Raw genomic sequence first — 26,769 nt, 5'->3', positions numbered from 1 at the left:
GCATCTGAACAAGGAGAGGAACGAGAGGAATTTAAACTGTCACTGATCAAAATCTTCACATCTTTCCACAGGAGAAGGGATCTTACCACCTAGAATCAGAAAAGCCCTGCTTTCAGGCCATGTAACATAACCAAACCCAAACTTATCCACCTCAGGTGAATATTCTGGGAACAAAATACCACCTCTCTCTCTCATGAGCTACAGTGGCTTAGCTTCAGCAGGTCAGCTTGGCCTATCCCTTTACCAGAAAGTTGGGCAATGAGATCAATTAGCCACTGCATAGAACTGCTCCCATCATCTGACAAATAAAAAGGCAGTAAGCCCCTAAAAAGAATGAATTAGGCACACAGTTACAGGAATAGTATTCAGGCTGCAAATTCCTGCCTCATGCAGTTGGCTAACTGCAGGGACCTATTTTTCTCTAACAGAGGAGTTTCAGGCACTTGCATAACCATTTCCTATTCTTAACTCAGCATGCAAACCATTGTGAAAATGTTATTCAGCAGCCTGCCTCCGAATTCATTGCATTCCGAATTTAAGTGTCTAATTGGATTTTGCTAAGTCTTATTTTGTGAACTAGGCACCTACTTGCTATTGCTTACATGGTTATAGATACAAGCTTCAAATAATTTCATCATTGAGAAAGCAAACAGCAACTGTGTTCTCACAAGGTATTCATAAGTACCAAGTACTACAAAGCTGCTGTGTGAGAAAATAGCTCAGAGCCATACTCTCAGAGGAAAAAGCTTGGGGTGGTAGAGAAAGAAAGGTTGAGACAGGGAAAATCACAGAATCACCAAAGTTGGAAAAGACCTTCAAGATCATCCAGTCCAACCATCCACCTATCACCAGCAGTTCTCACTAAACCATGTCCCTCAACACAAAATCCAAATGTTCCTTGAACACCTCCAAGGTCAGTGACTCCACCACCTCCCTGGGCAGCCCATTCCAGTGCTCCGTCACCTCACTGTAAAGAAGTTCTTGCGCACATTCGTGCGCAACTTCCTATGCTGCAGTTTCCAGCCGTTTCCCCTTGTCCTGTCTCCACTCACCACTGAAAAGAGTCCGGCCTCGCCATTCTGCCCCCCACACCTTAGATATTTATAGACCTGGATCAGGTCCCCTCTCAGTCTCCTTTTCTCAAGGCTGAACAGACCCAGTTCACTCAGCCTTTCCTCATAGGGGAGATGCTCCAGGCCCTTCACCATCTTTGTGCCCTCCGCTGGACTCTTTCCAAGAGATCCCTGTCTTTTTTGTACTGGGGAGCCCAGAACTGGACGCAGTACTCCAGATGAGGTCTTACCAGGGCAGAGTAGAGGGGGAGGATCACCTCCTTTGACCTGCTGGCCACGCTCTTTTTAATGCATCCCAGGATGCCATTGGCCTTTTTGGCCACAAGGGCACACTGCTGGCTCATGGCCAACCTGTTGTCCACCAGGACACCCAGGTCCCTCTCTGCAGAGCTCCTCTCCAGCAGCTCATCCCCTAACATGTAGGGGAGGTTGGGTTAGGGTTAGGTTGGTCAAGCAGAACCTGCCCATCACGTGAACCCCCATCACTGCAGCCTGGATTATCAACAGAGGGTAATAACCAGAGGGGCAGATCAGACTAGTAAGTTTTCCAGAAATATCCCTGATCCGGGTCCCAGGGAGGCAGCACACATCCCTATGGGTAGGGGCAAGCTGACATAGTGGGCCTTCAGTTCCTTTTAGAAGGGAGTCACCTATGACTGTCACCCTCCTTTCTTTACTGGAGGATGCAGTCATCAAGTGTGGAGCTGACCGCCTCTTCTTAGAAAAGCTTGGAGGCAGTACTTCCACCTCATTCTCAGTCACCTCACCCTCCAGTTTCAGGGCTTCAAACCTGTTACACAGAGGCAGCAGGGGAACTGAAGTAGGTTGGGATGGGCATTGCCAGCACTGCCGAGGTGGGACCTGCTGCCATTCCTCCTCTCTTCTCAAGTTGGCTCTCTGTTTGACTGTGGCAAAGGAGAGGGTCCACTACAGTTTGGGGGTTGCAATCTCTGCGTCTTTCTTGCAGACAGTCACACCACCAGTCTATCTCCCTCTCACACTCTCTGATGGTTAAAGAAAAGATTTCTTCCCCAGCCACATCAGGAAGTTTTGCCTTTGCTCACTTGTGGACACCTGTGTTTGCCTGGTGGTCAAATGCCTGCTACTAGGACTGTTTGTATCATCCCCTGCAGGCTTTTCAATTACTTGAGTAATTTTAACACTCCTTACAGCTTAAACTTTTTATAAGATATGGAAGAGCTCATTATAACAGTATTTTGTGTTGAAAGCACACAACTCTGACATTATTGAAGGTTTTCTTCTTCCATTTGCATTTGAATGCATCATGCTTATATAAAGCCGCATACAAGTATAGATAAGCACAAAAATTAACCTTAAGAAAAGCCTAATTACTTGAGGAGAAAATTACTCTATGCCAATTAAAAAACAGAGTGTATACAAACACTTTAGACCCTCTAGAAGGACTACGCTGAAATTAATTTTAAGACGTGTGAAGACAACATGCTTATTTTACAAACAAGTATTTGTCTATATCTAAAAAAAAAAAAAAGACACAAAAAACCAACACCACAAATAAACCCATACAGAAGTTTCTACTCAAATCGCGGCCTGAAAACAGAAAACAGAGGTACACATACCAAAGTCAACAAAAAGATATAAAGGCATCTAGAAAAACACTAAATAAACCAGCTTCACTTTGGTTCAGTACAACTATTAGTGAAAAAAGTACTAAACTAAACTAGCATGTATCTGGACAATGAGAAAACTGTAATTCTGCCAAGTTGTTCTGAACTGTTCTCCCCGTTAGCTGGGGAAGGCAATACCATCAGGAAAAATCTACATCTGCCCCACACAACGATGCCAGTTTTACTTCTTAGTGCACTCAGTCATGATCCAAACATTAAAAGATAATTTTAAGTGAAACAGTGAATTAAAATTGGTTTACTTACTGTCTCCTTTACATTCGTACCAGACATTATCTTTACTCATTTTCAGCTGGTCTCTCAGGCTACTGCAGGTTGATGGTACTGTTTGTAGAAAAACTACTGGTAATTTTCTGACACTACACCATTCACATTTGGTAAGTTCTGAAGTTTTCAGGTTTATCTCTCGGACATCACTCTCTGATTCTAGAAGAAAATTATGCAACTGTATCACAACCCAGTCAAAATGCAAAGATTTCCTTGATCATTTCCCCCTTGATTTTAATAAGAGATCAAATGCATTCATTAGCCACTAAAGAAAGTTTAAAAAAAACTGAAAGAAACACAAGTGATGTTTGTTAAAAGACCTACTTAATTCTGATGTCACCTGGCAAGTAAGAAATTTTTAAAACTGTTTTCTTCTCACCAACTTTAACCTAGTTCTTATTTCACAGAAGAACAGAGGAAGAAAAGTGACCATCTAAATCTGCAACTGTGGATAGGACACATTTTATGATAGCTTTGTAAAACATGCTTTGTAAATTTATCTTTGTCCAGAAAGTAAACGTATGCAGATAACAAAAATCTGACCACCTATGGAAAATAATGTCCTGCATTTAATTGACTATTAAATAGAGAGAAATGCCAGAAAAACAGTAAATTGTTAACATATGAAAAAAAGTTCACCTGAAAAAAAAACAAAAAAAAAACCTATGCACCTGATTTCAGATGCAACAAACACCTGACTGAGAAGAGTCTACACTTACTTTTGCAGACCTTGTGAGACATAACAGTTACAAAAAGTGATGGTTACCTCACAAATAACAAAAACAAACTTCAACTTTAGGTAGGACAGCATTTTCAAACAAAGGGAAGAGGAATAATTGTTAGCTCACCTCCTTAACCACATCACCATATTTCTTTCAGTAACGTGAAACATACACACTTGAGAAGAAGAATGTTTAAAGGAAGATATACACAGGAAAGATATTAGGCACCTATCTAGCTTTCACTTTATGTATTTGAAATACACATAACGTTTTAGAGGAGGATTCTCCTGCCTGTGGTTTTTGTTAATCATTTTAATTAAGACCTTTGCACCAATCACCACCAATCAGTACAACTGAAGCTCTTCAACCAAGTTGAGGGGGAAGAAATAATGACCAATTTGCACCACACCACAAGTTGCTAATTCCTATCTGTGAATTTTATTTCTGTCAGTAGGAAGAAGAGAATGTAAAATCATTCTGATTCTTCTTCACTAGGCACCTCAGACCAAATTTATACTCTTGATTCTTTTGTTCTGATGACTACCAACACCCAGTACATTTTGTTACATATACAGTAAAACCAGAATTAACGTTTCATTGTGATTCACCTGTTAATTCCTTTGATAAAGACAATTAAAAAGTATATATATTGATTATTAACATAATGGGAGAAGTACTCACCTTCTTGACTTTCTAAGCGTATTTTTATATAATCCAGACAAAACTGTGGAAGATAACACAACAGTAAGATTTCACACCTTCTCCATAATAAAACTGAGTTAATGTCTTTTAACTGTTACTACAGAGGTTTCAATAATTTTTTTCAAATACAAATGTAAAATGAAATACAATACCAAGATAAACATTTTATCACAACTCAATGTATCAAGCATGTTCTCTACAACTTGGTACTACTCCTTCAGTCATATTGTCTTAAAATTTAAAACATCTATGAAATACTTTATTTCCAAAAGGTTCAAAGCACTGAAAAAACAAAGCACCTGAAAAAATGCCATAAACTCTAAGGAGAAAGAAAACCCTCAAAAGACAATATCATCTATTAATATACAAGTGAATCAAACAATAGATATTTGTAAAGAAGTGAAAAGGAGTACTGTTATCTGTTATTTGTGTAGATATTTGGGTAGGAAACACACATTTCATGTGGCCTACTATATGCCCTTGGCATTCAAAGACTCCTTGAAGCCTCTCCTGAATGCAAAGTTAGCAAAATATATTTTTCTACAGAAGCAAAATAAAACACATGTAGAAAAAGACATGGTTCTTCCACCAACCTATACATTTATTTGCTTTTAATAACCATTGCCTTCTATTTTTTTTAACAAATGTACCCTAATTCACACATTGCCTTCCCCCCAAATACACAAAGTAAGAGGAAAGGAAGGGATTTTGTAAACATGAGGTTTCTCTCCAATACCAGAACAAGACAGTATACATTACTACACAACGGTATCTATGTAATGTGTGTGGGAACCTTAGTCTTTGAAACTAGAGATAGACTTGCTATTACACAGATAAAGGCAAAAAACAGTATGCTGTTCAAGTATGAAAATACACATGCCCAAAACCAGAAAGGAAGTTTGTAAATAACAAGTTTACTCACAATCACTGGTTCCACTACCATTCTTCGTAGGGTTCCTATTCGTATACTTCGACAGTTCAGAATGACACTTTCACATGAATTTTGATAAGTTAGTGGTGGCACAGCCTCAGTTACAATTTCTTGAGAAATCAGTTTACGACGTTTGATTGGAGTGTTAGACACAATGTTGCCAAACTGAAAAGCAATGTTCAAGGTTTCAGAATTTTTCATTAAGATTTATTGCTAAAACAAGCTGTTAAAAAGTACTGACTGATTTTTTTGGCTAGTTGTCTGCTGTCAACAAGACTGTTTACAGTAAATCCACCAAAATTACATATAAAAGCTTGAAATCTCCTAAAAAAAATAAAATATTTTTGCAACATTTGAAGATGTCAGTATTTTAAAACATAAGAAAAAGTTTACACTTGTAGATATTTTGCTAAAATTTTGAAGTCATAAAAATTGCCAAAACTGCCAAAGAATAATTTAGGTTTACTTATATTCAAATACGGAATATCTCAGCAAAATCAGGTTATTTTAAATACATTTAAATTCATTTATACAAATATACTAATGCTGTGTAAGCACCTCAAATACTGAAGATTTTTTTCATTTTTTTATTAGCATAGACTTTTGGTGACTGAAAACATTGACTTATTACTGAAGTACAGTGCAATAAAACACTAGCAGTAGAATTTTCAAGAAATATAAATAAACAAACACAATCAAAAAACCATAAAGGAACTCTGAAGAACCACTAATGTGTTTTTAGGACAGACTCCTGGGTTAGAAGACTAAACATTGAAACAAGGCCATGTGCAGTTTGGCTCCAGCTCAAGAAAATCTCCAGGAGCTGACTGACTACAAAAAGAGAAATCGTAAGAAAAACTAACAGGAACAAAAAAAAAAAAAAAAAAAAAAGAAAGCTGTCTGAGAACCATCAGAAGAGAATATATTTATTTGTTGTATTGCTTTAATTGATACATTTTGTTAAAGAATTTTCTGCACAACAGTTTTGATGTTTTGCTCTTAGATCTCTATCTCCTTATTTCATTAAGCTGCCTATTAATAAACATTCTTTTAGGATAAAAAATACAATTCAAATGCCACAGAAAAATATTTTAAGGGACTTAATACTCCATTAAGACTAAATCATGAGGATTACTTGAAAGCCTATAATCATTAACCTATCTTGGTCATAATTCATAATATTCTTTTGGATACTTGATTTAAATACAGGTGAGAAGACAGAGAGGAAAGGATCTACATCCCTGCAATTAAATATTTTCCAAAGACTCTTATTGAAGATAGCTGTCCATTTTTTCCACTGGACTACCAAAATACTGTAAAAGCTCAAAACTCAAAGACAAACAGTAACACAGTAAATCTTCCAATTAGCACTCCATTCAAGGACTCTCTTCAAAACAGAATGATTGCTTATAAAAATAAACCACCTTAAAGGAGTTTCTTTTCTTTTCAATCACACTGGCAAGTGTTCTGGTATCAGTACTCTTATGAGTTTCCTTGAGACAAGTTTGTGATAAGTTTCACAAAAGAATAAGTTTCACGTGTTCAAAGAAGGGCAACGAAACTGGTGAGGGGTCTGGAACACAGGCCATATGAGGAGAGGCTGAAGGAGCTGGGAATGTTCAGCCTGGAGAAGAGGAGGCTCAGGGGAGACCTCATTGCTCTCTATAACTTCCTGAAGGGAGGTTGTAGTGAGCTGGGGGTCGGCCTCTTCTCTCGTGTCATTAGTGATAGGACCAGGGGGAATGGTTTCAAGCTACGCCAGGGGAAATTCAGGCTGGACATGAGGAACTATTACTTTTCAGAAAGGGTGGTCAGGCACTGGAATGGACTGCCCAGGGAGGTGGTGGAATCACCGAGCCTGGGGGTGTTCAAGGAAAGACTGGATGTTGTGTTGAGGGACATGGTTTAGTAGGAGCTATTGGGAATAGGTGAACGGTTGGACTGGGTGATCTTTTGGGTCTTTTCCAACATTAGTGATTCTATGATTCTATGATTCTATGAAAAATAATGCTCTTTTCTACTATTCACTCAAGTACGCAATACATCTCTAATGTAACAAGTGGCTGTTTAAGGGTAGTGGACAGGAATATGAATATAGAAAGGAAAACATCTGGGAGACAATCATACCTTCACGATGCAGTGCATTCACTTAATCCAGCATATAATGCCAGAGCAACAGAAATTCTGAACTATTTACTGTCCAACCTTTAAGCCTCACCAGGCTCAGAGGCTCACAGATTTACACTGTGATTATGCACCACATCATAAATGTACATCATTTCATCAGTTAATATACTAGACTACTGGCTTCTGAATCTCAACCTTGCTTGAAGGTTTCAATATTACTGGCATTCCAGTTCAGAAAAAAAACGTATAGATTTCAAATCTTAGTCACAATTCCAATTAGATACTGTTATTGGACCAAACTCACAACAGTGAAGCTGCACAAGAGAACCAAGAATTATTTCAATCAGCAGAATTAACTCAACAATCGTCACAAGGAATTTATTTTCCTCCTGTCTCACTATGAGGTAGGTAGTTTGTTGTTGTTTTTTTTAAAACATACCATGAAAGCTGTCCCCTTTGACAGCACTTAAGGAGTCTGATCATGGCACATTTTTTGTCTTTGTTTATCCAATTCCTGTAGTGGTTCTCAACCAAAAAAAAAAAAACCTCACCATGAAATCCTTAAAGTAAGTGCTGTTAATTGGGACAGATGTCAAAGTATTTTATTTATAAAGGGCCAATATTGTTCCAAATGTTTCCTTTCCTTTTCAAGTTTAACTTTACATGTCCCAAGTCTCACCAGGAAACAGTTTTGACACTTTTCTGCAAGCTGAGAAGGCCCTGAGTTTCAGAGATAACCTGTCCAGTCTCAGAAAGCAAGCATTCAACACAGAAGCATCCACGTTAACAGCACATTTTCTTATGTTTGCAATACTGTATAAGCAGAGATATTAGTAGATGAGCTGGTGAATAAGAAAAGCAATGAAATATAGCCAACTTCCAAAAATGCAAGACAAACCTTCACACTTCTCATTTATTATTTGATTTTTGTTTTCTACAAACAAAGCATGAAATAGTACCTGATCTTTCATTCTTGCTTTTCTTGGTAGTGTGACTGCAATTTCTGTATCTGTTGTAATACTACCTATTCTCTGTTCTATTCCACAACTGTTTTCCTTTAACGCTGCTTCCACCTTTCCTGTAGAAGGAGCTGGGGAGGAGCGGGCTGAATCTGCAGGACGAGGTGAAATGCTTTCCATTCTCCTAGTGCTGCCACTATCCTCCTCCTCATCATCATCACTAGATAAAACAACTAAACAGAAAATATTAAATTCTCAACCACTACATTTTTCTATAACAGAAATTTCTTTACAAGCAATAGCTTAAAAAATAATTTATGTAATTGTCCTGCAGTAACAAAAAGCAGTCCACATTCACCATTATTTATAATGCTTTTACTGATAGTTTTTTGGAATCTGCTCACAGATGCTCTCTTCCTCACTTTTTATTTCCCACAGTTAGCTATACAAGAAAGATATCATCAACCCCCTTCTAGACATAGAAATGAAATCACTCATGTTATGTATCAACAAAGAACTAACAGTGAACATTAAGACCCTCTCTCTGGGAAGCATAGGTTTCAAAAGGTTATGTAAAATAGGCAACGTAAAGAAAAAAGTCATAACTCCTTTAGTCAGTTTAAGTTGCTCAAATCAGTAACATAACACGGCCTACAACACTAAACGTAGAACAAGAGCCATGATTCCCAAATTCCATTTCCCATCTGCTTATTATTCTGAGTCACACAGTGAAAACAACAAAAAATAAGATTTTAGAAAGCATGAAACTTAAATAAATGAGAAAACCTAGGTAGCATTCAGATGTGTAGCTCAGAACAAAATATGGGGGAAAAAAAATATCAGAGGTATTTCCTTTGTGAGAACAGATGACAGTTCTGCTAAGAATACATTTTAAAAAAATGTAAAATTTACATCTTTAAAAAAAAACCATATATATATATATATATACACTTTTTTTTTTTCCCCCGTGTTCACCTTTCACAGAGTACCTCAGTGTATGAAAAGGACATAAAAAAGTATGTTACACCCCTCTTTCTCCAAGAACAATCCCACAAAAAGAACTCCATACAAAGTCAGCAAGTAAGCTTGTGTGGAACGTTTCTTCATTATACAGTATATAATACCCTGTATTCATGAAATGGTACTTACTTGGATCATTTAGTTCTGATGGTCTTGTATTTCTCTGTCTTAAGTTTCCAGTAATTTTAGCATTTTTTGTCCCAGCTAGAAGACCAACTTTTCCATTCTGTCGCAACAGAGAATGTCCTACAACTTCATTACTCAGTAGAATATCTGCTGGACCTTTCCCAACAGCAGAACTATAAAACTTCTTTGTGTTGAACCCTGTACCTGAAGATTTTTGCCCCGCTGAGTTCTGATGTATTGAAGAACGTGATAAAGGTCCCACAGATTCACTTAATGTTCCAGCTTGTCTGGAGACTCTTTGCAAATTTTCACAATGTCGACATTTGGTCTGGTTTTCATTTGCCCGCCCACAATTTGGGCAATCAGTAGAGTACTCAATTGGTTCCAAAAGCTAGAGGAGAAAAGAAAAAACAAACCCCAACCGGTAACTGAATGATCTGAAAAAAACAAAGATGCTACTTGCAAATTTTGCACTTAATTCTTGTTCAAAATGAAAACTGTCCACGATCCGTTAGCAATTACAGTAAGCACAACGCAAGTACTAAAATTCTGTTACATGTTATCATTTAGGATGATTTCTAGTATGAAAAAATGTTTTTAACCATTTTCTGCAGTTTAGCAAAGCTACACATATCTGAGCAAAAAATAACAGAAAAAAATACAAAATTGACAGCAGACATATTGTTTGAGTGATGGGACAATATGTCAAGTCATGGGAAAAACAGTGTTGTGCCTCAGTGTACAGAATCTACTTTTTACAATAATACTGCTAATCACATCAAAGTATTTCAATCAGACATGAAAACATTCAACAGAAGCTATCAATTATATGTGAAAGATCTTAAAATACAGAATAAATACAGACCTCTACCTCAACCACAAAACAAAAGTTTAGATCCAATTCTCTTCTATGGCTTGAGAGCCTACATTCTGATAGTAGGGGCACCCATGGCTAATTAAAAAGGGCAAACTCCTTTTTTTTTTTTTTTTTTTTTAAGTTGGACTCTATGTCAAGATTAATAACTACTTAAGTAGATGTTTTCTACATGTATGTATGTGTTGTAACTTGAATATTAAAGCATCCATAAAACAAATATTATAAACTTTTGAGCTAGGTCTGTAACATATAAAATTTTTGCAAAATTTCAGCTTTTTTTTTCAGTAAGGACATACGAAACAAAATCCTCCATCTCATAAAACTTCTGTAAATTTTTAATAACTACAAAGTGCAACCTGTTATGCTGTAAGAAGATGAAAACCATTTGTATTTTGCCTGAAAAGTAGTTGGTTGTTTACAATTCCTTGTCATGAAACCACAATTAACACTCCTTAATTTTTCAAAGGTTCCATTCATTTAGATACTCTGGCAATGAATGGTTCATGAAAAAGCACACTGTCATGAAGAAGTTCAGGACAGATGCATAAAACATGTCTTAAAAGCCTACAAAACCTTTAAAAAAGCATTGTTTGTCATCAAAAATACTAGAGTTCTGCTAATAATATCAGTTGCAGTGAGATTTTTTTCTGACTTCCATATTCATCCACAAACTTGTAATTCACAGCAACAGAATTCTCTCCTTAACACATCTATTATAATACCTCCTCCTCTGTATCTGTTAAATTGCTGAAAAGTAATGCTCCTACTCAAAACACAAGGCTCAAGTTAACACAATAGGCCCTACATGCAGAAAAGCGTATCCACAAACAGCAATCATAAGGGATCCTCTAGGATCCTCTAATCAACCCTGAGGTATTGGAGTAAAGGTTAACCTGGCTTTGTGCTACACTTCTTGCACTTGCTGGCATTGGGCAGCACAAGAAACAAAGTTAAGGACATATCTTGTAAGCTTCACGTAAAATGAAATTTAGGCACCTGCTGAATTACGGGTTTAACTTAAATCAACCTGTTTGATACAATTTGTGAGGCCACATCATTATTAATCTCTCCTAACGCATTGTGGAAAAAAAAGATAGGTTCTATTCCCTTTTTAGGATTACTGTTTGACAATTTTACTACAAGCACAGAGCTCTTGTGTCTGAGAAGGAGTAACTTTCCATTTATGAACTCAGCGTTCTCAACTCTACACACTTCCAAGACATAAACAGCAAAAAGCAAACAATGTAATTATTAAATTCTTTTTACAAGCACAATCTGTCTGGTGGTTTTAGAAATTAAATCAAGACCCTGAAACAATGTAATCAAGTCCACCACTTTTTCCATCAGAGACACAGAAGACCAGCTCACTATAGCTATGTGGTTAGCTGCACATGGCCTGGCCCAAAGATTCTCATCTAGAACAGTTCTAGTGTGCTCTTCCCATGTGTGGCAAGTGGTTCTAGAGCTCACTAACATGGCTTTGTAATAGGAAGGAATAGTATGAAAGCAAACTTCACTTCTACATGCATACAGCCCTCCAGCTAGACCAGAATTTGCTGCAAGACAGCCTACAAAGATCAAAGTCCATCCACAAACGATGAGGCTGCTCTCCCTTCTCCCGAGCTGATTCATCACATAACTTGTAACGAAAAAAAAAAAAAAAAGAAAAAAAAACCCAAAAACCTCTACACATTAAAAGATAATGTTTTTTAGATCCTCTGAATGAAACTTCACTACACTGCTTTATCAAGGTCGTAACAAGATTTCTTTTACTTTTTTTTTTTAATTTTTTTTTAATTTTTTTTATTTTTTAACATTTTCAACCTACAAGATTTTCCCGCTTTTGTCCCTTACCTGACAAGACACAACATGTAACGACTGTTTCACTTCTTTAAAGGAACATAAACTAAGCATCAATGTCTTTTAAGGTTTTTGTTGTTGTTGTTGTTTTTTTTTAACTGCTTTGTTATAGATTTTATAGAGTGTTTATTTAAATATTGTGAAGTTCAATGCATCTGTAGTTGAAAAGCTCACCAATCAAAACATCCAGTAACATTATATATTTAGTTAATAAAGCAGTAATATAATTGAAATGTCTAACAGTAGTGTCAAGTGTTTCATTCCAATGAAGAAATACAGGTTGACTGAGTGACTGAAACACAGGAGAAAACAAAGCTGATTATATATAGTAATCATAGATCTGTTTAATTTTTACCATGATCCCCTTCCAAGTTATTCCACTTTGATAGGCAGCAAGATCTGAACATGTGCATTACAAATCTTGTATAGTAATCTAATAAGAAACATGGAAAGAAGAATTTCCAAGACAACTTGCATCTGACATTCAGAAAAAATTCTGGCTGCCTGCATTTAGGCAAGAAAATTCCATTTGCATGCCTGCTGGTTTCAGTGAGAAAGAAACCATCTTAACTTCTTGAAACTTATATATGTACTTTTTAGAATGTTTACATCTTTCTCCTATCTCTTACAGATGTTTGGAGTACTGACTTATTTCAAAATTGGTTTTTAAAATACGCATAAAGACTGAAAATTAAGCCAAAGTTTATGTGGTTTTGTTTGTTTTTTAAATCTAGCCCACCTTCAACTGGGTCAAGCCTTTTTTTGCTGAAGATAGTGACAAGTCAGACTGAAATGAGTTGCAGTGACGTTTTTGTTGCACTTTTCTCTTAATTTCAGATTCAGATTCTGACTCTGACTCTTCTGTGTTTTCCATTACACTGTCTAGGAGGAAAAAAAAATGCAAACGTGTTAACAAGAAATGTCTGTTCAGATGTGCTTACTTTATGGTCTTATTTCTTCACAAACTCTAATGTTAACAACAACTCTAAAACATTCAAAAACTACGCTGTTTAACTCATGGAAATAAATGTCTCATGATTCTTATCATGAGCAGGTAAGAAAAATTTCCTCCAAATAATTCTGAGAATGTTGTTTTATTACTATTATTTCTGTGTCTCTTGGGGACAATTTATAGCATCATGTCTTTGGAGGAGGCCTGAGTCTCAAGAATATACAGCAAATTCACTACAATTGGAAGCAAGTTTCTGCTGAAAGATGATGAGGAACTGCTACATGATGCTGATGGTAATTTTCACAAAGAGACCACTGGTGAATGTATTTAGAATAAACGAAAATATTCTGTGCAATTTAGGATTCATTCCTTCCTCACAAAACTCAGCAAAATACAATGAATTATACTGCCAGGACTTGTTTTATATTGGGGCATTAATTTAAATACTAGGAGAGTACAGAAATAAAGAAGCCCACAATTCACTGCAAACTAAAACATACAGAGCGAGATTTTGTTTATAAGAAGGGTCTTATTTCAGTGCAATGTAAAAAAGCCAGTCTGATTCACTAGTTTAATTCCTGTTTCCATCCTGAAGTTTTTAAAAGGCTACAATTTTAATATTATATATGAATACTTTCTCAATTCATATACTGAGAGTCAAGCTAGTTCACAAGTTATCTATATCAGTATTGACAAAGCTGAAAAGAACATGGTGATTGTTATTGTTATTATTATTTTTTTTCTTTCCAATTTCACAATTTCCACCCCTCAAACCAAATTACATTTTCCCTCTTGCATGAGGTTATCTCCATAGATGGTCTCTACCAATGAGATAACAGTGTATATTAGGCGACATACAGGGCAGTGCTGATGCTGGGCTGTCCTATTCTTTCAGTGCATAAATGCACTTCTTACCAAGTGTGGTTCAGCAGGCTACATTTTGCTTATACTAGAAGTATTACAGAAATTCCTCATCTGTAACTCAAGAACAAGTTGGGGGCTTGGTGTTAAGACAATAATCTCCAGACATCTGTTTCAAACCCAATAATTCTCTGGTTCTAAACACAATTTCATCTGCATCTAAATTAGAATGCTGTTAAAGTTCATTAAAACATCACGGAACAGGTTGTAGAAATCTGTCAAAAAGAGCAACATTTTTCATACTTGCACCAACAAGAAGATATACTAAAGATTACTCAAAGTTTGGCAATACATCTGCCTAAAGTACTGATTAAAAAAAATAATTCTGCTTAAAAGGAAAGAGAACTCCAGTACTCTTAGATAACTTACCCAGTCCTTGAGGCCGTGGTAACCTAATGTGGTCTGCTTCTACTTTCTGAAGCTGAGGAGGGTATTCTTTTCTGGAAAATAAATTACACGTACAGTTGTTCTTTGGAGAGACACCATTATAATTCTGGCACAATTACAAAAAAAAAAGAAAAATCAGAACTGCATCTGAAAGTTATGAATAAGTAACAATTACAAGAGAACTTAAAAAATATATATCAGAATGCTAGAAACCGCTACAGTGAAGGCCTTGAGTATTTCTGATCTAAATCCTTATTGATAATAATCAGTAGTTGAAGTCCCACTTTCAGACCAAAGTCTTCAAGAACTGATGCAAATATCTCCTCCCCCATATTCATAATCTATTAACATTGATACTTCAAAGGCTAAAAATGGAAAACAACTATTATTTTAATATTAGATTCCATAACATAAAGTAGAAAATACACAGGCAAAACAGGAGAGACGTGCAATGTCAAAAATTGTGGCCAAATACAAAAATAGCATAGAAGAAATAATTTCTACATCTTTAAGAAAACAATACTGTGTAGACAAACTATTTGACAAGGGAACTTTAGACAGTATAATTTGCATACTATCACATTTTTATTCAGTCATATAAAGCATTATAATCTGATTCTCCTGAAAAAAAATTTCAGTTGCAAACAAGCATGCCAAATTATCCTACTGTCAAATTAAGATTCCAAATACAGCACCTTCGTTACTACTTACGACAGCCATTCCCCTGCTCATGCACTGATCCACAGCTGTAGATTACTGTTATAACATAAGATGCCATACACCTGAAATACAGTAGGCCTTGCTAGTAGCCTACTTAATTCACTGCTGTGCAAAGGGGTCACATGCATCACATAATGCTTCCTGTGATTGCAAGGACAAAAATCAACAGTGAAGGAGGCAAAGGAAACATCTTCAACAAACACAATTAAATCTTGAGGGATCAACTGATAAAAGAAATCATCTACGGTTGAAACAGACCAGAACTAGGAACAAATCTTAATTTGTTTCAGTACGTAATCTCTTGAAGAACCAAATTATCAGGACCTTTGAAATTATCACATGGGTTTTGATTCAACTGTACTTGTATGGTAGGCAGGAGAGGTGGAGATAGGCCTGCACTGCACCCTCCCCTCCACAGCTCTCTGATGTCACTTGCGCAGTCCACACTCAGTTAAGCTATGCATAACTGACTCATGAAAAATAGTTAAAAATGACAAAATAATATTAAAATTGTACATCCTTGTGAGGCCATATTACTAGTCATCCAGAGCAGTATGCAGCTCACAGCTTGGACAGAACTGCTGTAGTTGAAGAACGAACACTTTGTTAACAAGTTTGCCTTATTTAGGGAGTACACAGTAAATGCTAACCATGAAGCTTCCTTTGTTGGCTTGGACCCTCAGTTTTATGCATAAGCTCTCAACCTGCTCCTCATTTTCTAGATAGCCGTGTGCAGCCTATCCATTTTTTCACAGAGAGGGCAACTGTCCCAGTCTTCCTTCCTTGTCTCCCTCCCGAACAGTGTACAGCTACTGACTGACTGCAGTGCTTCAGCTGTGTGATTCATCCCACCAAGTTTCATTAACAGTGTTTAGATCACAGTACTCTAGGCACACAGTGACTTCCAACTCATCCTGTTTGTTACCCAAGCTACCTGCACTCCTGCACTGGGCACAGAAAGACTTCAGCTGGACTACTGTTACTTCTCTAGTGTAACGTGCCTTAACACTATGGACATTTCACAGACATTTCCCTGTTGGCTGCTAATACATCAGCTTCTGTCTCTTCTGCTATTCAAAACTCCACTATCTTTTCTCCACTTAGAATCACACAATGGTTTGGGTTGGAAGGGACCTTTTTTAAGATCACAGATCACAGAATCACAGAATCACCCGGGTTGGAAGGGACCTCAAGGATCATGTAGTTCCAACCCCCCTGCCTAGCAGGGCCACCAAACATACACATTCAGATCAGGTTGCCCAGGACCCCGTCCAACCTGGCCTTAAACACGTCCAAGGATGGGGCATCCACAACCTCCCTGGGCAGCCCGTTCCAGGGCCTAACCACTCTCCTTGTAAAGAACTTCCCCCTAACATCCAACCTAAATCTTCTCTCCTTCAACTTGGATCCATAGATCATCTAGTTTGTCTCCCCTTCCCTGCTATAGGTAGGGACAACTCCTACTAGATCAGGTTGCTCAAAGTCCCATCCAGCTTGGCCCCGAATGCTTCCAGGGACAGGACATCCACAACCTCCAGGCAACCTGTTACAGTGTCTCACCACCCTCACAGTAGTCTTCCTTAATAGTGTAAACCCACCCTCTTCCAGTTTAAAACAATTTCCCCTCATCCTGTCACTACCTGTCTGTCCTTATAAAAATCCCTCCCCAGCTTTCCTGCAGGCCCCCTTCAGGTACTGGAAGGCCACTATAAGGTCTCCCCAGAGTCTTCCCTAGGCTGAAGAGCCCCAGCTCTCTCAGTTCATACTCACAGTGGAGGTTCTCCAGCCCTCTGATGATCTTTGTGACCCTCCTCTGGACTTGCTCCAACAAGTCCTTGCTGTGTTAGGGCCCCAGAACTGGACGCATTCTCCAGGTGGGGTCTCACAAGAACAGAGTAGAGGGGCAGAATCACCTCCCTAGACCTGCTGGTCACACTTCTTTTGATGCAACTCAGGATACGGCTGGCCTTCTGGGTTGCAAGTGCACACTGCCAGCTCATGTTGAATATTTCATCAACAGACAATCCCTCAGGGACCTCAGGGCTGCTCTCAAACCATTCTCTGCCCAGCCTGTGTCTGTGCTGGAGACTGCCCTGACCCAGATGCAGAACCTTGCACTTGGCTTTATTGAACTTCATGTGGTTGGCTTGGGCCCACCTATCAAGCCTGTCCAGGTCTCCCTGGATACATCCCTTCCCTCTACTGCACTAACTGCACAACTCAGCTTGGTGTCATCTGCAAACTTAATGAGAATGCACTTGATCTCACTGTCCATGTTGCCTACAAAGATCACAGAATTATGGCATTGCTCAGGTTGGAAAAGACCTTAAAGATCATTAAGTCTAACTGCAACCTAACCATACTACTCAAACTCTAACAACCCTCCACTAAATCGTGTCCCTGAGCACCACATCCAAACAGTTTGTTTTTTTTTTTTTAACACATCCAGGGATGGTGACTCAACCACCTTCCCAGGGACCCTATTCCAGCACTTAAAAATCCTTTCTGTAAAGAAATTTTTCCTGATATATAACCCTGGAGCAACTGAAGGCCATTTCCCCTTGTCCTGTCACCTGTCATCCGTGAGAAGAGACCAACCCCACTTTTGCTGTAAGCACCTTTCAGATATTGGAACAGAGCAATAAAGTCTTCCCACAGCCTCCTCTTCCTCAGACTAAACAGCCCCAGTTCCTTCAGTCGCTCCTCGTGGGCCATTTTCTCCAAGCCCTTCACAAGCCTTGTTGCCATTCTTCGGACCTGCTCCAGCACCTCAATGTCCTTTCTGTGCTGATGTGCCCAAAACTGAACTCAGTACCTGAGGTGAGGCCTCACCAGTGCTGAGTACAGGGGCAGGATGACTTCCCTGGTCCTGCTCACCACACCATTCCTGACACAAGCCAGGATGCCATTGGCCTTCTTGGCCACCTGGGCACACTGCTGGCTCACATTCAGCCAACTGTCCATCAGTACACCAAGGTCCCTTTTCATCAGGCAGCTTTCCAGCCATTCCTCTCCAAGCCTGTAGGGTTGTCTGAGATTGTTGTGACCAAAATGCAGATGTTAATAGCACTGGTCCCAAAACAATCCCTGAGGAATGCCACTCATTATGGGTCTCCACTCGGACATAAGCCATTGACCACAAGTCTGAGTGCAGCCATCCAGCCAATTCCTGAAGAAAACTGAAGAAAAAACCCAAACTCAACCAAAGAAACCCATACAAACAAAAAGGCAAGGACTACTATCAGCACATAGTTTTTACTGCTAAACAAAGACTTCTTCAGCACAAAAATGTGCTGTCTTTTGAACAGTGGCAGATCCATTGATACATTCTACAGTGAAGTACTTAACACAGTGAACAGTTTGTGTATAAACATAAAACAGAATGCAGAATGGAAATACATGCTTTAAAAGATGAATAAGTCATCTACTCATCTATCTTTAAAAAGACTATTTGGAAAAGAATTTCAATAGTTTGGAAAAGAAAACAATATTACAGAATATTACAATGCATAAAGCACTTCAAAACAAATACCTTTTTGCTGTTAAATCCTGTTAATGAAACTCAAACTAGTAGTCTTCCTTAGTGATCAAACAGCTGAAAATGCCAGACTATCTACACATTGTATCTAATAAAGAAGGAACAAGCAGGGATTCCAAAGGGAAAATTTAAGATCACCAGAATGTGACTCAGTCCTAGTTTTCTTAGGGCATAGAGTACCAAATTAAAAGCATTAATGACCAAATGGTTGATCAATAACAAACACAGAACAAAGAAAAACAAGGAAGAAGTACGTGAAATCAAAGCCAGGCCAGTAAAAGGGATGACCAAACATCTTAATGGTTTAAATCTGTGTTACAGCAGGTTCATTAGACACTAGGAAAAACTTCACTGATAGAGTAGCTATAAACTAGAACAAGGCCTCCTAAAGAGATGGTTGACTTCCTGCTCCCATCCATGATTAAGAGGCGTTTGGATAACACTGTTAATGATACATTTTAACTCTGATTAGCCTTGAAATTGTTTGAAAGTTGGATGTGATGATCTTTGCACGTCCCTTCCAACTGAACTACTCTATTCTATTCCTTGCAAGAGGGCTAAAGCTGACTGGTCAGTACTCCTTTGTTACTCTCTTTAACTAATAAAAAAGGTAGTTAAACAAAAATGCCTGATTTTACTACTAAATTTGAAATAAATCTACAAAACTGTGAATTGAAAAAAAAAACATATCTAAAATAGATTTGTTTTATATTGTTACTGGTTAAACATTATAGATGTATTTTAAACAATCTGATAAACCTGATATCAAGCTTATACTGCCAAAACCACATACAGATATATAAATAAAGTGAATAGATTATTACCAACAAAACGAAACACAAAATATGCTGCTAAATGAAAAAACACAGGCACTAAAAGAGATGTCGAGCATTTGACAAACATGCGACAAGCCTTACAGTGTATCTGTTCTTGCTAACACTTCTTCAGTTAACTGCTTTCACATACACACTTTATTAGCAGAATGTATGCAGTAATACAATAAAAGCCTTTAATACTACTCAAACCAAGACGAAAAAATAAGAGCTAAGAGTTTAAGTTGTCAAACAATCTACTAAGATATGCCTCAGAAACATTCTATTACATAAACTTTGTTACTCAAAGAAGGCTTTGGAATGAAACTCCAGAGAAAGTTAAAAACTTATCTCTTTTAATAATATGGACATCCATACCCTTCCCCTTCCCCCAACACAGATTTCCAGTAGAAATATACCCAAAGTTCACTGCAACATGGTGTTATTCAGAAATGGATGTAAAGGTTCTTTTTGTGGTCTCATTATCATCTTTTATCAAGAAAAAAAAAACCAAAGCAAACAAATCCCTCACATAGTTATGACTGACTGGATTATTTTTTAATTAGCATTGATACAATATTAATTCAGCTGATTTTCTTAATGCTCATTGCCATGCTCATTTCATCAACAGCAAGCTTACCTTTCCTTTCGGTCCAGATTGCTTAAAATATGAAAAAAGAAAAAAACACATAAGATGCAAAGCCCCACATGTGTTGCACATCACTAAATTCAAAAGTTATTAGATGTAAGCTGTAACAGTTTCACTGCCTCCTGTACTCACTGCACTAGCTTTCAAATGAGCATTATTATTATTATTCACAGCATTTTTGCAACAGTAACTATAAATGCACAAACAAGAATTACTTCTCAGAAAGCAAATGTCAGTAGGCTAAATGCTACTTGCCCCCTTTTCAGTGTATAAAATTTAATTCTGAACAAATTCTGAAGAAAAAAATCCACATACGATCTGTAAAATGCCTGGTATTCTGGGAAGAGAGTAAAGGGAATTAAAAAACTATTTGAACACTTAATGTTTGAGAAGATGGGATGATCAGTAAATGCTGCAGTTAAGTGGCTTAAAAATATCACAACTGGAGGTTGACTTTACAAACTTTTGGGTAGATCACATCTGAGTTTATGAATCCAGTTAGATCCAAACCACCTCCAAACGTAGCCATTTTCCAGTATCTTTATATTCTTGGCACAGCAAATGTGTAGCTTGGATTAACTGTTTGCAAGTACAATACAGGCACTGTAAAGAATGTTAAGTGATAAAGAAACTGAAAGATTGCAGAAAAAATATACTGCACACTGTCATTACACTAAATGCCTCACCTGCTTGTTTTAAAATCCCCTATTAATATAATGCATTGAAATAAATATCTCCATTTTGCATCTTAGAACGATTAAGAGATGGCAATCCTCAGCAGAGCCCAGAATCGTAACAAGCAGTGTCCCCACAAATTGCTTCATGCAAGTCGTGCATTAAGATTGGTTAGCCATGCTGTACATAGCACGCTCTTCCAATGCCAAGTCTTAGAGAACAGTCAGTCAATAGCGTAAGACAGAACTATGAGTCCATTAAATGAAGCAACATCTGTTTGAACCAACCACAACACCAGGCTATATCTGAAAATCTCTTGCATCAGAAGTGAATAAAGTTCAATTTCATCCCAAGATTCCACTGGAAAAAATATGAATAATATTTATCAAAATATTATTTTGAAACGCTTTTTTTTTTTGTATTGAAATCACATATTTGAAATATCAGCGCAACAGATATTCAGCTAGAATTTAAATTAACATGCATGTGCAATCAAGTCAGAGGAAAAGATGAGAAACACAGCACATATCACAGAAGCTCCAAACTCAACTCCGTGGGGTTTCACAATTAGAATGCCCTATGTGACCCCACTCAAGGAACCGTAAGATTCAGTCATGTCAGCGCCAGAGACAAAACCTACTCAGAAGTAATTTGTTCTTATTTTTATTTTACCAATTCAGTAACTCAATACAGATTTAAGAACAATATGTTAGGTTTGTTAAAATTTTTTTCTTCATAACGAAAATGATCAACATACAGGAAAAAATCTAGAAACAAAACTTTGTCAACACCTGTAAATTTACACAAGAAAAGAAAACAATAACACCTTAGAACTGTTTCCACGCTACCAACTTTCTTTGTCTTGATCTACCTGGAATTTTACAACTGGTTACGTTTTCTGCACATATTCCTTTCTAATAACTACCATTTTCTAACTCATAAATATAGACCTTCCAGATTAAGCAGCATTAGGAACCTCTTGCCTCAGGGGAAAAACGGTATGGCATGAGCCCATCTTCTATCTGCTAACTCATAAATAGATTTAGAAGCATTCAAAGAGTCGTCAGTCAAATCAATTGGCAAAAGATAATGAAATTAAAAATCCTCTGGAAAGCTCACCCTTAAATTCTAAATACAAATCAGTCGGATAACACTGATCTGCAATTCCCCAGTTGCAAAACATTACTTAGAATTTTTATGACTATTTCCCACCTCTGAGAGACCAAAAACATTCTTGACAATAAGCATTAATTATGTGGAGTTAATGTAAATGAAGTAAAATAACAATCCCAGAAGTACATTTATTTAGAAACAACCAATATGATTTTTACCAATTACTTCATGCAGTATTCAACTTGCTTATATTACGCATTAGTTTTCTCTCTGTATGTCACACATACAAGGTCACTACTTTCTTTTCCTCCCACATTATGTTAAAAGCTTATTAAAAAACCAACACATCTCTCATTGGTGCAAAAAGGCAGGTAGGCAAGTCAAATATCCCCCCATGATTAAGATCAAGGCATTCTGGCCAGATTCAGCCCTTTTAAATTTAAGCAATGAATTCAACGGCCCAAACAAATAAGCCATCAAACATCTTTCAACTGCAAAAGTGGAAAAAAGAGGCACTACTCAGAAATCTACACACTGATGGTGCCTCAGGGATGTCAGGTAAGACAAATCCATCTCCATAGGCTGCTTTGAAAAACCATTTCATAACAGAAGTTTAATCAGTACGCTAATGTTGTTAGGGACAAGAGCTCTCTCATGCGGTTTTCTGTCCACTTTAAGTAATTCTGATTAGCTTTTATACCTCAATTATTTTTTTTTTAAAGGAAGAAAAGGAAAAATGAAGGGTAACTGCATAAACGTTTAAAGATGCCTCACGCTTTTCTCAACAGGATGTTGAACAAAACTGTTCTAAAAAGGACTGCATATAACAAGAGCATAGGTGGTGCAGTCTAAATCGTACTGACAACATAAACATTGTCTTCTAATTTAATTCCCGGGAAAAACTCTACCAATCCTCTTCAGAGATCCTTGTCTCACAGTGATGTTAAGAAATAGAAAAAAGCCATGACATTACTGCTGCATCCGCTACTACTGAGAACTAAAGGGAAGTGTCTGTGCTGTTTGCCCTTTACAGGCCACAGCGTAGGTAGAAATGGAAGGGTGCAACAATGGTGTATGTTCTCAGAGACTGAAATGTAAAATCCATTTTTGGTTTGCTTCCTCAGTGCCAGATTACCCTCTGCACTTGGATCACATCACTCATTCACATTTGTACATGGTCTCTGTTATTCTGAAGACAGATGTGAAAATGAGGGAAGTGGTACAAAAAACAGGACGATGCCCGCATATGATCTTCATGACCCCAAAAATTTACACACATACACAAAGGAAAAAAAAAAAAAAATAAGGGCAGAAAAATGAGGTTACAAAATGCTGAGGTCAGTGGAGATTCATAAAACCCATAAAAGGGGCTTCGAATGGACAAATTTTAGAAGAAAATTTCTTAATGCTCGCATGTTAGCTCATATGTTTGTGAAAATGTTTGCATATGAGAAGTCCGAACCACTCGTATTATTAAAAATGTGGTATGCTCTGAGTTTCAAAATAACAATGTTTAAATCAACATGGTTGAGTAAAATCCCGTAGTTTTCTATAATCTATTCCAACAGATATTAATATAAGTGTAAAATCTCACTTCTGTGAACTGGACCAGTTTATACATTTTACACTGTATTTAAAGACATGACCATCACATCTATTGCTTAATTGTTAAGTAGGCCTTACACAGCCAGAATTTTCTTTGAAATATTATTTGATTATCACATTGCCAGTTACATTAAGTTCTACTGCATGCTATGTCTATTGCAAAGTGTCTTCTCAACGTATTTTCATCAGGTATTCTCCCATTGAATGTTTGTCAGCATGCTTTAGCATCAGTAATCTCTAAGAAGTTATGCAATGAGTTATAAACAATAAGCTTCATTAATTGAGATCAAGGTTCACGCTCAAGTATGCACCATGTAATTATGTTTCCTTAAAACACTTCACAGCATAAGGAAAACAATTATGTACAAAACCAGAAATAACTTCCTACAACAGGAACACCTGGATAAACAAATCCACTTAGTCCTACCTTTGGGCTGCTGTTTTTACTCCTGTTGTCTGTGCATGCGCATGGTGAAAGCGTCTACCATGTACCACAGTTACAGGACAAGACACATTCTGAGCATTTTCACTGCAAAAGTACAGAAAAAACGGTTTAAGAAAATATTCTGTTGGGGTTTTTCTTGTTTGTTTTTTTGTTTTTACAGCGCTTACAGTTAAAAATTGTGCTGCCCTACTTTTACAATAGTCACATAAAAACAATCAACAAATTACTTCTGAATCAATAATGTCATTTGTTAGCTCATATTCAGTAGTCATAAAAGCATTAGATCGCAGAATAAAACAGACAGATAAGAATGCTCACCTTTTTCCCCCCAAGAAGGTTAACATTTTTTTAAATCAAATTTTATCACTATTCAAAACACCTGTGAACCAGCTCTCCTTTGCTCAATCTCCTCACTCCAATACTGTCTTTTTGAAATGAGATATAAGCATTTATAATTAACTTAATTTTCCCATCTACACATTTTTCTAAGACAAAGCATTTAATGCAATCAAGAAGATTTATACTGCGTAACATACAAACAGACTGAACTGTACGTTTGGGAAGTTCTCAGATATCACTACTCCTTAGGGAAAGCAAACACAGCAGATGTGTGGCAGTAAGATGGCTGGTAGCTGAAACAACGCACCACAGCTCAAAAAGGAAAGACGCTGCTGAACTATCCTGACAGGGCTCTGCACAGAAGTAGTATATTCCCCAATATTCTTTACTATTTCTTCATTTTCCTCATTTATTAAAAGCCTTCCAAGGCTTTAATCTCATTATTACATAAACCAGGTAATTCTGAAGGGACACCTCCCTCTTATGATTTTTTTTAAAAGGAGATACAAAGAAACAATTTTCTGTCTGATAAATGAGTAACGCAATAGTCCTGTGAAGACAACTATTAACCTGTACACTTCTACTACAGAACACACAATATTGCATTTAAAATGCTTAAAAAGTCATGCAATTTGCAACAGGTTGCATGCTGGTAACACTAATTGCTTCAAATTATGGAAACATAACTTAGACTTAGGTTGTAAAATTACTTGGACGTTTTAGCTGTACTAAATAAAGGAACATGAAAAAGCATTCCAATTGATTAAAAATATTTATCAGAAGTATTATTCAGCTAAATATTCGTTTCCTCTATTCATCTTGTAATGAAAAAATCAGGAAATCGTAAGGCCCAGATTTCCCAACAAAACTGCAAATCAATTCCTAATCCTTCCTTTTTATCCCCCAAAAGATGAAGATGAAGAAGAAACTCCTCGTTTTAATTTTTTAAATTTATTTTTAGCTTTTTTTATTTATACCAAATATCGTAAGAAAAATTAGATGCTTTCCAAGCATTTCTGAATGACTGTAGCATAACGTGACTGTTAGAATCTCACTGATCATAACAGAACTGTGCATATAACAGAACAAGACCTACCTAAACCAACCAAATGGTAAAACATCACATTGAATCATCAACATCATGGAAGTAAAGATAAATACTTTCCCACAAACCTCTAAGCCAAGACTGCACGTTGTTTAGACCAATTTACAGCCAACCTTCAGTTTAGTTCACCTGAGAAATATAATCCTGACAGCAGCCTGTTCTAAATACTTGACCATCTCTCAGATCCTCCCTGACTTTAGGTTTCTCTCCAGAATCTCTCTTCATTATGAAGAGATACTAGACGAGAAAACACAGGGAGAACGCAGGAATTTCTTCTCAAATGCTAAAGAGTTGCACGGTTTAAAACAAGCAAGTAAAACTTGAAACATTCATTATGTTTCATGATTTTATCTGTTGTATCTGAGCTTTGCCAAACTATCATGATTTGGAGACTTCCAGTCTTATGTTTCCGCAGCAGATAAAGCCATTTAGCAGTGCTTCTGCTTTGTGCCTCACACTCAAGTAGTGAGACACTCCTGTAGGCGCTGGAAGAGAACATCACAGTCTGCTGGGTGATCAGATTTGAGTCAAAGCAGACTGTTCTAGATGGTACACTTAATCGTTTCATATGGAGTCAGATATCTTTCCAAGTAGGACAGCTGTAAAATACTATCTGCTCTACGATCTTAGTCTTAGAATAGAACATAATCAGTACAGACAGAATCATCAGAGAATTTCATCAGAAATGTAGCAAGTTGCAGCACAGCCACAACCAAACAGAAATTGCCCTTGCAAGCTTCAGCACAGCTTCAAGAAAATCATAGAACATTGAAACTTGTCAGAAAGTATGTCCAAAGAACAAACACTCTAGAAATCTCAAAGTTAGACTACAATGACAACACCACATCACTTAAGAGTCTAGGCTCTGAAGAAAAACAGGTTACACTATCACATTAGATCAGTTGATCCTGCTAGCTTGGGAACATCGCAGATTAAGAAGTCAAAGCACAGAGAAATCTTGCACTGACAACAAGGGATACATCTAGAAGTAACCGAGCACAGCATTTCAGAAACACAGAACACTATTACAGACTACATTAATTCGGCTGGTCATTGAATAACTTCAACTAAACATTACCAAAAAGAAAATCTAAGGGTTTTTATCATGAGAACCTTTGATGTAAGTTATTAAAAACTGGCAAAGAAATGAGCAATCCAAAATGAGATCTTACAACAAATT

General features: G+C 37.2%; 2 protein-coding genes across 5 annotated transcripts in view; both read right to left on the bottom strand.

Annotated features, from left to right (window-relative positions):
* The window catches only part of MYO6 (myosin VI), a 770,453-nt gene that overhangs the window by 126,328 nt on the left and 617,356 nt on the right, over positions 1 to 26,769 (bottom strand). The window lies entirely within an intron of this gene.
* The window catches only part of SENP6 (SUMO specific peptidase 6), a 70,515-nt gene that overhangs the window by 16,802 nt on the left and 26,944 nt on the right, over positions 1 to 26,769 (bottom strand). For 2 of the 3 annotated variants that reach the window (XM_048935669.1, XM_048935667.1), the window contains exons 5-12: positions 24,128 to 24,229; positions 14,571 to 14,641; positions 13,068 to 13,210; positions 9,595 to 9,982; positions 8,446 to 8,678; positions 5,351 to 5,524; positions 4,408 to 4,450; positions 2,984 to 3,163 (exon numbers count right to left, since the gene is read on the bottom strand). In XM_048935669.1, the coding sequence (XP_048791626.1) occupies positions 2,984 to 3,163; positions 4,408 to 4,450; positions 5,351 to 5,524; positions 8,446 to 8,678; positions 9,595 to 9,982; positions 13,068 to 13,210; positions 14,571 to 14,641; positions 24,128 to 24,229 (1,334 nt within the window). Of the gene's footprint in view, positions 1 to 2,983; positions 3,164 to 4,407; positions 4,451 to 5,350; positions 5,525 to 8,445; positions 8,679 to 9,594; positions 9,983 to 13,067; positions 13,211 to 14,570; positions 14,642 to 20,298; positions 20,320 to 24,127; positions 24,230 to 26,769 lie in introns of all 3 variants that reach the window. The other variant, XM_048935666.1, reaches the window with a different exon arrangement.

Source organism: Lagopus muta, chromosome 2 (assembly GCF_023343835.1).
Source record: "Lagopus muta isolate bLagMut1 chromosome 2, bLagMut1 primary, whole genome shotgun sequence".
Classification (NCBI taxonomy): Eukaryota; Metazoa; Chordata; class Aves; order Galliformes; family Phasianidae; genus Lagopus; species Lagopus muta.
The sequence above is the reverse complement of the archived record's forward strand: the minus strand, read 5'-3'. Positions and strand labels throughout refer to the sequence as shown.